This window comes from Bombina bombina, chromosome 3 (assembly GCF_027579735.1).
Source record: "Bombina bombina isolate aBomBom1 chromosome 3, aBomBom1.pri, whole genome shotgun sequence".
Taxonomy (NCBI): domain Eukaryota; kingdom Metazoa; phylum Chordata; class Amphibia; order Anura; family Bombinatoridae; genus Bombina; species Bombina bombina.
The window spans coordinates 982,459,378-982,472,197 of NC_069501.1; the positions used below are offsets into that span (position 1 = coordinate 982,459,378).

Genomic DNA, 12,820 nt, shown 5'->3' on the forward strand with positions numbered 1-12,820 from the left:
CCTGCGTAGCAGTAGGTGGAGCAGAAACCTTACTATTTGAATCTCTAACGTTCCTCTTGCGTTTTTTTCCTGAAACATAGGAAAAGCAGACAATGTCGCAGATACAGCAGAAAATACATGAGCAACAATATCTGCAAGCAAATAAACTCCTCCAGGAGATTGAGAGGAACCGCAGGGCACTGTATATGACGCCGTGAAGGCTGCCTGAACAGCATCATCCCAAGAGACGTGAGGCTCAGAAAAATAAAAAAGGAATTTTCCTTTAAAACAAAGTTCTCATTAAAATAAGAGAAACAAAAGTATATAATTCAAGGCTGAGCAGATGTATGCCCATAGGAGCAGAGCTCTAGCTCCGTGAACAACTTCACAGAAACAAGCACAAAAATGAAACATGTTAAAAATTGTGCTGTCACTTTAATCATAAGAAATTGGCGTAGGACATAAGAGGCACAAATACACAGGAACAGGACCTTGTTCCAAAGTAATATAAAAATTCCCATATTATATATAAAAGGACTTTCTCATAATATGTGCACTGTCACTTTAAGGACCTTGTAAGAGTAGATATAAAAGATACCGTAAGAGAGCTCATCTCCATGACCGTTGACCCACACAGGTCCCAAACGGTTTAAATGGTACACTTGCAATAGCCTCTAAGATTGAGTTCTCTAACACTCAGGGACATAAACCAACATCACCGCTCCGTTCTCCGACGGTTTAGAAAGCGGAGTCACGTGACCGGAATCAGCAACCTGCAAAAAATGGCACCACTCCGCTCAAGATTTCAGAACGAAGGTGGAGTCAAAATGGCGTCTGTCACATCTCAACAGGCGTGCAAACAGAAACAGAGCGCCTTTACCTGTTACTAATAACATATTAAAGAAAACCAGTCAGCAGCGCTTTGACTAGGAGCGGAGGAGAAGATTAGTGGTAGCCCCAAATTCGGACTGAGGAGTAAACTGCCTTCACAAAGAGCACACTTCCAGACCCAATATACATATACTCAGAGCAATATCGTCCCTAGCAGGGACCAATAAACAAAATTCAGTGTCAAACACTTAATTGTCCAGAAAAAATCTGCAGCCAAATCATTCAATAATAAAAATGAGCGCCACATACCTTGTTAACCCCTTCATCACCAATAAAGGGGAAACAGTCACTCACATAATTTTGCCACATCAAGTGCCTGCACACTGCCATAATAATATCCTCCCTGGGCTATATATTGTCCCAATTAATGTTTGCAGATCCTTTAAAGTGCACAGTCTCCCATACTTAGAAGACAAAAGGGTACTTACCTGCATCTAGCCATCTGGCAGGAGGATAGTTTACATGGCGTGAGAGGATGCCACTCCTCACAGAGACCTGTAAAAAAAATAAAGAACAGAGTAAATCTACTCTGGCTTTCTGTACCATGTGCAGCAAATATGTTAGGAAAATGCAGCAAGGCCCACCTCACAAGTTCCTAACTGCTTTAAAGCCACCACTGCCCTACTGAAGAGACTAATAGGGAGTACGGCTAGACCCAATCTTGAAAGGAAAGATCAGAGTAAACCTACTCCAGCATTCAGACTAGTTAAAATTTTGCTTGAAGTAAAAGAAATCCAATTTTCTTCAGACACCAAACTTCACCTCCTTCTTGCACCGAAAGCAAAGAGAATGACTGGGGGTTGTGGGATGGGAAGTGAAACTTAACAGCTTAGCTGTGGTGCCCTTTGCCTCCACCTGCTGGTCAGGAGTGATATTCCCAACCGTAAGTGATGAAGCTGTGGACTCACCATATCTTAGGAAAGAAAATGTTTATATTAATAATATTATTTTCTTTGGTAATTGCCTATCCTCCAAACACGTATTATAGTATATAATTTATTGATGTGTAACAAATACCAAAATAAGATATATTTTTTCTATTTTTAATAGATGATGTGTGTGGATTATGTGAATGAATTTACTATTTTATTGTATTAAAAGGGTCATTAATACCCATATGCAAAAATCACTTGAAAGTGATGCAGTGTAACTGTAAAAAGAGGACAAGAAAATATCACTTGAATATCTCCTTGTAAAAAAGGAAGACATTTCACACAATAGTAAGTGATGTGTGAACAGATATGATGTAGCTTCTGTCAGCTGCATGGTGAAAACAAAACTTAAAATAAAAATAAATAAAATAACCAATCAGCTTCATCAGTGCTGATGTCATACTTCGCTTTACTGTGATCTCATGAGCTTTCACTGAAATCTTGTGAGATTTCCTAGAAAACTTCCTTACCCCTCAGACAATATATATATATATATATATATATATATATATATATATATATATATATATATATATATATATATATATATATATATAAAATATCTGTATATTATTATGTATACCGGCATAATGTATATGCCAGTACCTACAATTTCAGACACTAGCTGAAAATTCGGCTGCGGAATGGTGGCATGAAATATACCAAAATGGGCCTAGATCAATTTATATATAAATTCTCTGGTATTTTGGGCAAGTTTTTCTCTGAAAGTCCTGGTAGTGAAGGGATTTAACTGAGGAGGGAAATAACCTTACTGTGCACAGGTCAGATGCACGTTCCCTTGTTAGTTCTCAGACTAGCATTCTGATTGGCTGCTTAAAGTAACCTTAACAATGGGATGCGACTACTGAGGAAATTCTGAGGTAAAATATATTCCTTGTTTACACAGAGATGTTTAGGTGATATTTTGTAGTCAGCTTTTTACAGTTATGCTGGATCACTTAGAAGTGCTTCAACATTTGGGTATCATGTTTCTTTAAATGCAATTTGTTATATTAATTGTAAATAAATATCAACTGAAAATATTGATGTGATTTAAATGTAGAAATAAATAATGTGTTGCACTTTGTTAATATAGTATATTCATTCTCGTTAACTTTATTTTAAGGAACAATTCTAACTGCATTTCAGGCTAGCTCACTCTCTCTGATTAAGTCTGGTAAACCATTTGAATTGTGTTAGAGAAATGAGCACCACACACATGGTTTACCTCTGATCTATGAAGAGAAAAGACAGAAGCGCCACATGGCCCAATATTGTTTGATCCAGAATAAATAGATCTTAAGGTGATGAGTAAACTCACGTTTAGTAGAGCACCTCAGTTAGTGCTAGATATACGGTCTGGGATCTATTTGGTCACCCAGAAGACCAACTTCCTGCACAGGAGCTGATGTCTGTATAGACAGAAGGAAAACACAGGTGCCAATATGGCCTAGTATTGCTGGTGCAAAGGTGTCAATACAAGTAAAGAGATGAATAATACTCACAAAGTGTAAAGCACCTCTCGTGGTGCTATAGAGGCATGAAGGGGTCAATTCAGTCACCCAACAGACTTGTAGCCAGACATCCAAATGGATCCAGAGGTGCAAAAGGATCCCACAATTGATCCAGAAAAGGAATTAATCCTCAGGAAAAGGATAAAAGATATATATCCCAAAGAAAGATGCAGCAAGTGTTCAAAATATTAAAAAGTGACTTTAATAAAATTGTAAAAATAACAGGCAACGCGTTTCTCAGCCAATGGCTGTTTCATCAGGCTTCATAAAATGAGGTGTTCAGTAAACATTTTATGAAGCCTGATGAAACAGCCATTGGCTGAGAAACGCGTTGCCTGTTATTTTTACAATTTTATTAAAGTCACTTTTTAATATTTTGAACACTTGCTGCATCTTTCTTTGGGATATATATCTTTTATCCTTTTCCTGAGGATTAATTCCTTTTCTGGATCAATTGTGGATCCTTTTGCACCTCTGGATCCATTTGGATGTCTGGCCTACAAGTCTGTTGGGTGACTGAATTGACCCCTTCATGCCTCTATAGCACCACGAGAGGTGCTTTACACTTTGTGAGTATTATTCATCTCTTTACTTGTATTGACACCTTTGCACCAGCAATACTAGGCCATATTGGCACCTGTGTTTTCCTTCTGTCTATACAGACATCAGCTCCTGTGCAGGAAGTTGGTCTTCTGGGTGACCAAATAGATCCCAGACCGTATATCTAGCACTAACTGAGGTGCTCTACTAAACGTGAGTTTACTCATCACCTTAAGATCTATTTATTCTGGATCAAACAATATTGGGCCATGTGGCGCTTCTGTCTTTTCTCTTCATAGATTGCTGCTCCTGGATCCTGGCCTGGATCATCACAGATAGCTGCCTCCCATCCCAATAGAGACTTTCATTTTATTATCACTGTGTTTGTTTTGATTGTTTATTACTTTTACCCTGTATCACATTGCTATCGATTAACACTGTATAACATTGCACATTGTATGATTTATCACTTTAAAACCACATTGACACTGGTTCCCACAGTATATCACCTTGATTTATCACTTTAGCATTTTTTAATATTAATCTAACATCTAGATACATAAGTATAGAATTATTATAGAAGTATAGAATTATTTGGTCACATCTTCTCTCCTACACTTAGGGCGCCCCCTCTTTTTCTTTTTTTTTTACCTCTGATCTGTGGCTTTTAATAAAAATAATATTTAAGTAGCTTTTTATTAGCAAACTGGGCTAAACGATAAGTCATTACACACTGTGTCACATATTTCTTAACGTGTATCAAATTTACTATTCTGAGAACACAATTCAATGAATATAAACAAAACAAAAATGTATCCTTATATACTGACCTTGCTTACGAGATATCTTCCAAGCTGGACCTTCCAGAGACAGATCTACATCAATCTGATTATCTTTGGTGGCTCTACCGAGTGTAATCTGCCCACAGAAAATAAAAAACAGAATTTATGCTTACCTGATAAATTACTTTCTCCAATGGTGTGTCCGGTCCACGGCGTCATCCATAACATGTGGGAATATTCTCTTCCCCAACAGGAAATGGCAAAGAGCACAGCAAAAGCTGTCCATATAGTCCCTCCTAGGCTAGGAGAAACCATAAGGTGCAGTGGTGACTGTAGTTAAAGAAAGAAATTCATCAAACCTGATTAAAAAACCAGGGCGGGCCGTGGACCGGACACACCGTTGGAGAAAGTAATTTATCAGGTAAGCATAAATTCTGTTTTCTCCAACATTGGTGTGTCCGGTCCACGGCGTCATCCATAACTTGTGGGAACCAATACCAAAGCTTTAGGACACGGATGAAGGGAGGGAGCCAATCAGGTTACCTAAACAGAAGGCACCACGGCTTGCAAAACCTTTCTCCCAAAAATAGCCTCCGAAGAAGCAAAAGTATCAAATTTGTAGAATTTGGCAAAAGTGTGCAGGGAAGACCAAGTAGCTGCCTTACATATCTGATCAACAGAAGCCTCGGTCTTGAAGGCCCATGTGGAAGCCACAGCCCTAGTAGAGTGAGCTGTGATGCGTTCAGGAGGCTGCCGTCCGGCAGTCTCGTAAGCCAATTGGATGATGCTTTTTAGCCAAAAGGAAAGAGAGGTAGCAGTAGCTTTTTGGCCTCTCCTCTTGCCAGAATAAACGACAGAGAAGACGTTTGTCTGAAATCCTTTGTTGCTTCTAAATAGAACTTTAAAGCACGAACTACATCTAAATTGTGTAACAAACGTTCCTTCTTTGAAACTGGATTCGGACACAAAGAAGGCACAACAATTTCCTGGTTAATATTCTTGTTGGAAACAACCTTAGGAAGGAAACCAGGTTTAGTACGCAAAACAACCTTATCTGAATGGAACACCAGATAGGGCGGATTACACTGCAAAGCAGATAACTCAGAAACTCTTCTAGCAGAAGAAATAGCAACCAAAAACAGAACTTTCCAAGATAACATCTTGATATCTATGGAATGTAGAGGTTCAAACGGAATCCCTTGAAGAACTGAAAGAACTAAATTCAGACTCCAGGGAGGAGTCAAAGGTCTGTAAACAGACTTGATCCTGACCAAAGCCTGAAAAAAAGCTTGAACATCAGGCACAGCTGCCAGTCGTTTGTGTAACAAGACAGATAAAGCAGAAATCTGTCCCTTTAGAGAACTCGCTGATAATCCCTTATCCAAACCTTCTTGTAGAGAGGAAAGGATCCTAGGAATTTTGATCTTACTCCATGAGAATCCCTTGGATTCACACCAACAGATATATCTTTTCCATATTTTAAGGTAAATTTTTCTAGTTACAGGTTTTCTGGCTTGTACCAGAGTATCTATTACAGAATCCGAAAACCCACGCTTAGATAAAATCAAGCGTTCAATTTCCAAGCCGTTAGCTGGAGGGAAACTAGATTTGGATGTTCGAATGGACCTTGTACTAGAAGATCCTGTCTCAAAGGTAGCTTCCATGGTGGAGCCGATGACATATTCACCAGGTCTGCATACCAAGTCCTGCGTGGCCACGCAGGAGCTATCAAGATCACCGAGGCCCTCTCCTGCTTGATCCTGGCTACCAGCCTGGGAATGAGAGGAAACGGTGGAAACACATAAGCTAGGTTGAAGTTCCAAGGCGCTACTAATGCATCCACTAGAGTAGCCTTGGGATCCTTGGATCTGGACCCGTAGCAAGGAACCTTGAAGTTCTGACGAGACGCCATCAGATCCATGTCTGGAATGCCCCATAATTGAGTCAACTGGGCAAATATCTCCGGGTGGAGTTCCCACTCCCCGGATGGAAAGTCTGACGACTCAGATAATCCGCCTCCCAGTTTTCCACTCCTGGGATGTGGATCGCAGATAGGTGGCAGGAGTGATCCTCTGCCCATTTTATGATTTTGGTCACTTCTCTCATCGCCAGGGAACTCCTTGTTCCCCCTGATGGTTGATGTAAGCAACAGTCGTCATGTTGCCTGATTGGAATCTTATGAATCTGGCCTTTTATACATCCAGAACATAGTTTATCTGAAGGCACAGACATGTTAAACAGGCTTAAACTTGTCAATAAAGTACAAAAACCGTTTTAAAAAAAAAAAACGTTACTGTCTCTTTAAATTTTAAACAGGGCACACTTTATTACTGAATATTTGAAAAACTATGAAGGAATTGTTCACCACAGTGTCTTAAAGCATTCAAAGCATTGCACCCCAAATTTCAGACCTTTAACCCTTAAAATGAGGAAACCAGAGCCGGTTACAGTTTTAACCCCTCTACAGTCCCAGCTACAGCCTTTGCTGCGACTTTACCAAACCCAGGGGGGTATACGATTCCAAATGAAGCCTTCTAGGAACCTTTTCAACTACTTTCAGACCCACACATATGCAGCTGCATGTCCTGCTCTCAAAAGTAACTGCGCAGTAATGGCGCGAAAATGAGGCTCAGCCTACTACAGAGAAGGCCCTTCCTGACTGGGAAGGTGTCTAAACCAGTGCCTGACGTAAAAAAAAAACGTTCCCCAAAGTTTATAAAGTGTGAATTTCAACATAAAGCTGTATAAAATGCCCAAATAAAGCAATCGATCTAGCTCATAAAAGTGTCTACCAGTTTTATAGCCCATATTAAGCCCTTTATTCTGTTTGAGACTAAGAAAATGGCTTACCGGTCCCCATGAGGGGAAATGACAGCCTTCCAGCATTACACAGTCTTGTTAGAAATTATGGCTAGTCATACCTTAAGCAGAAAAGTCTGCCAACTGTTTCCCCCAACTGAAGTTATTTCATCTCAACAGTCCTATGTGGAAACAGCAAACGATTTTAGTTACTGCTGCTAAAATCATATTCCTCTCACAAACAGAACTCTTCATCTTTTTCTGTTTCAGAGTAAATAGTACACACCAGCACTATTTTAAAATAACAAACTCTTGATAGTAGAATAAAAAACTACAACTAATCACCACATACTCTTCACCATCTCCGTGGAGATGCTGCTTGTTCAGCGGCAAAGAGAATGACTGGGGTGGGCGGAGCCTAGGAGGGACTATATGGACAGCTTTTGCTGTGCTCTTTGCCATTTCCTGTTGGGGAAGAGAATATTCCCACATGTTTTGGATGACGCCGTGGACCGGACACACCAATGTTGGAGAAATTGAAAACTAAGCACATTATCTAGAAATACAACTACATAATGAATTGCTGTGTTTCTCTAATCAGTTTACCTCTCTTGACCTCATTAGGTATCGCACCATGCGTCCTCGTAATACAGCCAGGGTCTGTGTGTCAAAATCAGGGGAGCTCATGCCTAGACAATATAAAAGAAGCTGAAATTAATTTTATTTTTAAGGCAAATTCACATAGGTCAAGCACTGATAATAGCATACTTTTGTTGTATCATATCAAATATGACTGTCGGGGAAAAATAACTTTTCCGACCTGAATACAAGTAAATATACTGCATTTTTATATATTTCTAGAAAACATTACATTTTAGTATCTTAGAGCATTAACTCACTGGTTGGGCAGAAGTGGATTCCAAATAAACACAAACAGAATTCAAAAAGTTGACTAATCAGGGTAAGGTATACATCACTCAGGGTCTAATACACTGTAACGAACAAGCATACTCCAGGCTAACTGTAGCTTCCTTATAAGATTTTAAAAAGTCATTGCTATTGGATTATTTTATGAACAGACAAGTGCAGAGAATTCTCACCCTTTAAAGCCTAAAAGCCAACCATAAAGATTGACTGTGCATTACAAAAAAAGCCTGTATAATTTGTATGTTCCCTAACCTGCCCTAGGGATCATACAATAACTTGGTTAAAATTTCAGATCAAGCTGTGCAACAACTGACACCAAGTATGTGTAAAAGCTAAAAATTGATATTTCAGTATCTCTGTTGTGTAGATCACAAAAAAAAAAGTTTCAACAAGCAGTGGCAGATAAAGGGAATGTTACTCTGCACTCTTACAGTGGCCTCAATTTTTTTTTTCAAAAAGGTACTTCAAAAGAAGAATATTGGTCATTGTATTATATAAATATAATTATTTAATACAAGCCTAGATTTCCTTATGCTTAGAATATGCATAAGTGGATCACAGTGCCAAACAAAAAAGACCCCCCCATCTCACTAAACAATAGGCACCCCTGATCAACACACAGCTGAAAGTGTCCTGTTTTATTGTCAGTATCCTTTTATCTTGCCCCTCTTGCAAATTTCCCGTTTCTAGTCGTGTCATAGGTTTAAGTGTTACCATGATAAATACTGCATTACTGAGCAGTGCTGCATTATCGACCAAAGCTTCACGCTGCAGAGACTGTGTAACATTCTATGGCACTGATCATTTTCCTATTCAGTTTACTATGGATGTTTACTATGAAATCTCATGAAATTTCAAGGAAATCTCATGAGATCACAGCAAAGCAATGCATGACCTTAGCACTGCTGATGGGCTATTTTGTTTTCCAACTAGCAGTTGTACAGCAGCTGAAGTATAACTGTTCACACAGCACTTACTCTAGTGAGCTGAAGAAATTGTGAGGTAAAATATTTTCCCTTTTTACATAGATGTTCAGGTGATATTTTCCTGTCAGCTTTTTACAGTTAAAGGGCCAGTAAACCTAGAACATAATATTATATAATTCTGCACATAGTGCATAATTATATAATATTATAGTAGTGCTAGCTTTATATAACATAATATTGCCTGTGACTTTTTATTAAACAAAAGGGTTTTCCAGACTCGCCCTCTGTACTCTACTGAGCGGGTCTGGTTTTCCCTCTGAGCGCATCTGGGCAGCTGTCTAGTCACAGCCCGGCCCGACCGCGCCATTACACTCAATGTAGCTCGCTCCTGCTCTGTCTGAATTATATAACATTTTCTAGGTTTACTGGCCCTTTAATGCTGCATCACTTTCAAGTGATTTAGCATATGGGTATTATGTCTCTTTAACAAAAGAAAACTAACTGCTTTATGTGAAAAGATAGGAAACTCACTAAATAAATATAAATGTCTTCAGAAGAATAAAAAAAATACATTACAATATTAAAATCTCAAACAAGACCACTTCACCTGTGATACTGTCCACTAGCACTTGCCACCGGTTCAGCTCCTGTTCCAGCTGACGGATTTCTCGTTTTTGTCTCCGGTCAGCAACTGTCAGTTCTAAAACAAGAAAAGAAACCGGAAACATAAGCACAACTGCTGCTCAAACTCAGAAGAATTCTGATTAACCAATGACAAAATAGAACTCACCATGTTCTAGAACTTCATCCCGTGTATCTCTGTAAAGTCATGTAAAACAAAATGTTTACAAGAAGGAATCAATAAAATAATTAAATTAAAAAACTAACAAATGTCAAGAAACCCAAAAATATGATTAACACATGATGGCAACAATTCCAGACATGGCTGAATATGTTTAGCAGGCAGAATTGTTTTCCCCACATAGGTGAATTACAATAAAACACCTATGTAAGCAGTAGACTGAACATTAACAGATACTAACCTGAGTTTGCTATCATCAAGCATATCCTCAGCATCCGAGAAGTTCAGTACTTGATCACCTTTGGGTAATGGCTGGACTAAGATAAAAACAGTTACAGGAAACATTGAGTTTAAGCTTTTACTCATACTAAACTTACCAAAAATAGATGGTAAACTATTAAATTCCCATTTATTTTATTACAAGTAGTACACGTAATACTAATTTATCTTATGAAAAAAAGAATTTAAAAAGGGAAAATGTAGCACAAAACTTTTAATTGATGCATCACAAATAACAAATAGTCTAAAATAAATATTTTATAACATTATTAGGGCCCGTGTACTAGTATCCAAACACAACACCGTCGTCTCAGAGGGTCAGCAGTATATTGTATGACACAAATGAAGTTTTCAGATGCAATGCACACCACTTACAGCTCTCTGAGCAACCATGGTGTTTGAATACTGGTGCACGGGCCCTCACAGGATATGTGTGTATGCAGCAGAAAAACTAATATATTTTACTAGCAGCATTTTTGCTAATTGGAAGTACAGGCATACCTTGTTTTATTGCAGCTCTGTGTGGAGCAAATCTATTGGCAACATTTTTAAAACATTATAGACACATAAACACATAAATACATATGAATACACATATATACACACCACCAGCAAAAAGATTACGACTCACTTAAGGCTCAGATGGTGTTTAGCCTTTTTTTGCAATAAAGTATTTTTTTAATTAAGGTATGTACATTGTTTTTTTTAGACATAATGCTATTGCACACTTAATAGACTACAGTATAGTGTAAATATAACTGTTATAAGTACTGGGAAACAAAAAATTATTTTTAGGTCACTATATTGCTATATTCGCTTTATTGCGGTGGTCTGGAACCAAACCCGCAATATCTCAGAAGCATTATATACAGGCAATTCACCTAGGAGCCTTTCAATTTCACCTTTCTATCCCTTTAAACAAATTGGCAAAAATCATATTTTACAGAACTGTACAAGAAAAAAAGTTGAATAGTTCACTTGCAGCTTGCATGCTGTGTCAATTTAAAAACAAAGTTTTTAACTTTACTTCTATTATCAAACTTGCGCTGTTCCCATGGTGCTCTTTGTTGAAGAAATAACTTGGGAGCACTACATGACAGGAAATAGTGCTGCCATCTAGTGCTCTTGCAAATGAATAACATTCTTGCAAAACTGCTGCCATATAGTGATCCAGACACGTGTATGCTCCTGAGCTTTTATCAGCAAAAGAACGAATAAAATGTGATAAAAGAAGTAAATTGGAAAGTTGTTTAAAATTGCATGAAAAATGTTGAGCGTCATGTCCTTTGAAACTATAGACCCTGCACTAGTGTTAAACACACAGTAGAAGTACTACCTATGAACCGCAGCAGTGCTAAATACACAGCTTAGTCGTGCGAGTAGCACTGCTGATCGGATAAGTGGCAGTTTACGCTCGAGACCAGCAATGCTCTGCAGGTCCAAAGCATTACTTCTACTAACCCCTTTGCAGGTTATTTGAAAAGTTTGTTTGTTTGCTTGTTTGTTTGTTTTCTAAATGGATGCTCAGGGCTTAAAAAAACAAAACAGTATTTTTACACCTGTGAGGTGTGTTGCTGTCCTCTATCAGAGCTGTGGGGCTTGTGTGCGTGTGTGCGTGTGTGTGTGTGTGTGTGTGTGTGTGTGCGCGTGTGTGTGTCGATTCCTGGTCCTTGTAAATTCTCTTTCTGCTTATCCCTCGGTGCTATATTACAGGAAAGGAATGAAAAATAAATGAATGTGTATTTTGGTTTGTTTAATATTTTATATGCTATATTTTTTTGAGCTTCATGTCCCTTAACCACTTACCATTCAAGCATTTTTTACATATATAATTACTACTCTTTCATATAATGCAAATTAAAAGATATTTTTATCATCCTACATAGAGTTATCCTCGTCTACACTAAGAGAAACCACAGATACTACACAATTTATGTCAAGAATTGAGTCGAACATGTGCAGTGTATCAGATAAACAGTAGATAATTACAAATTACATCATACTCAAATGCCTGTGTTCTTACACAGTATAAGCAAGGCTGGTACCAAATTCCATCAAGATAGCGGTATTAATACAAACAAGGTGTTACATGAGGTTCCCGTTCAATAGTAATAGATCACTGGGCAATATAGGTATAACAGGATAAAATACAAAATGCAAATGAGAAAATGTATAAGCTCTATAATTTTATATATAAAGAAAAAAATTTTTTATAAAACAGCAATACCATTTACAGACCAAAACAATGTCCTCTTCTTGCTACAAAATAACTGATAACAATTCTGTTGAAGACCAATGAAGTATATCATAAAGGACAATCCATTGTATCCCATAACATCGCGTGTAAAGCTAAAAGCCCAGATACATTATTTTACAACACAATTTTAAGTGAGATTCAAGCCTAATATCTCTTTGTAATAAACACATTTTTAATTAGACTTTGAGCGCT

The 12,820-nt window shown here is 38.0% G+C and overlaps 1 protein-coding gene across 1 annotated transcript in view; it reads right to left on the bottom strand.

Moving 5' to 3' along the window:
* Positions 1 to 12,820, bottom strand: part of MCRS1 (microspherule protein 1) — a 76,421-nt gene that overhangs the window by 40,109 nt on the left and 23,492 nt on the right. The window contains 5 exon segments of the mRNA XM_053708085.1: positions 4,687 to 4,774; positions 8,044 to 8,126; positions 9,898 to 9,990; positions 10,081 to 10,109; positions 10,334 to 10,409. Of these exon segments, the coding sequence (XP_053564060.1) occupies positions 4,687 to 4,774; positions 8,044 to 8,126; positions 9,898 to 9,990; positions 10,081 to 10,109; positions 10,334 to 10,409 (369 nt within the window).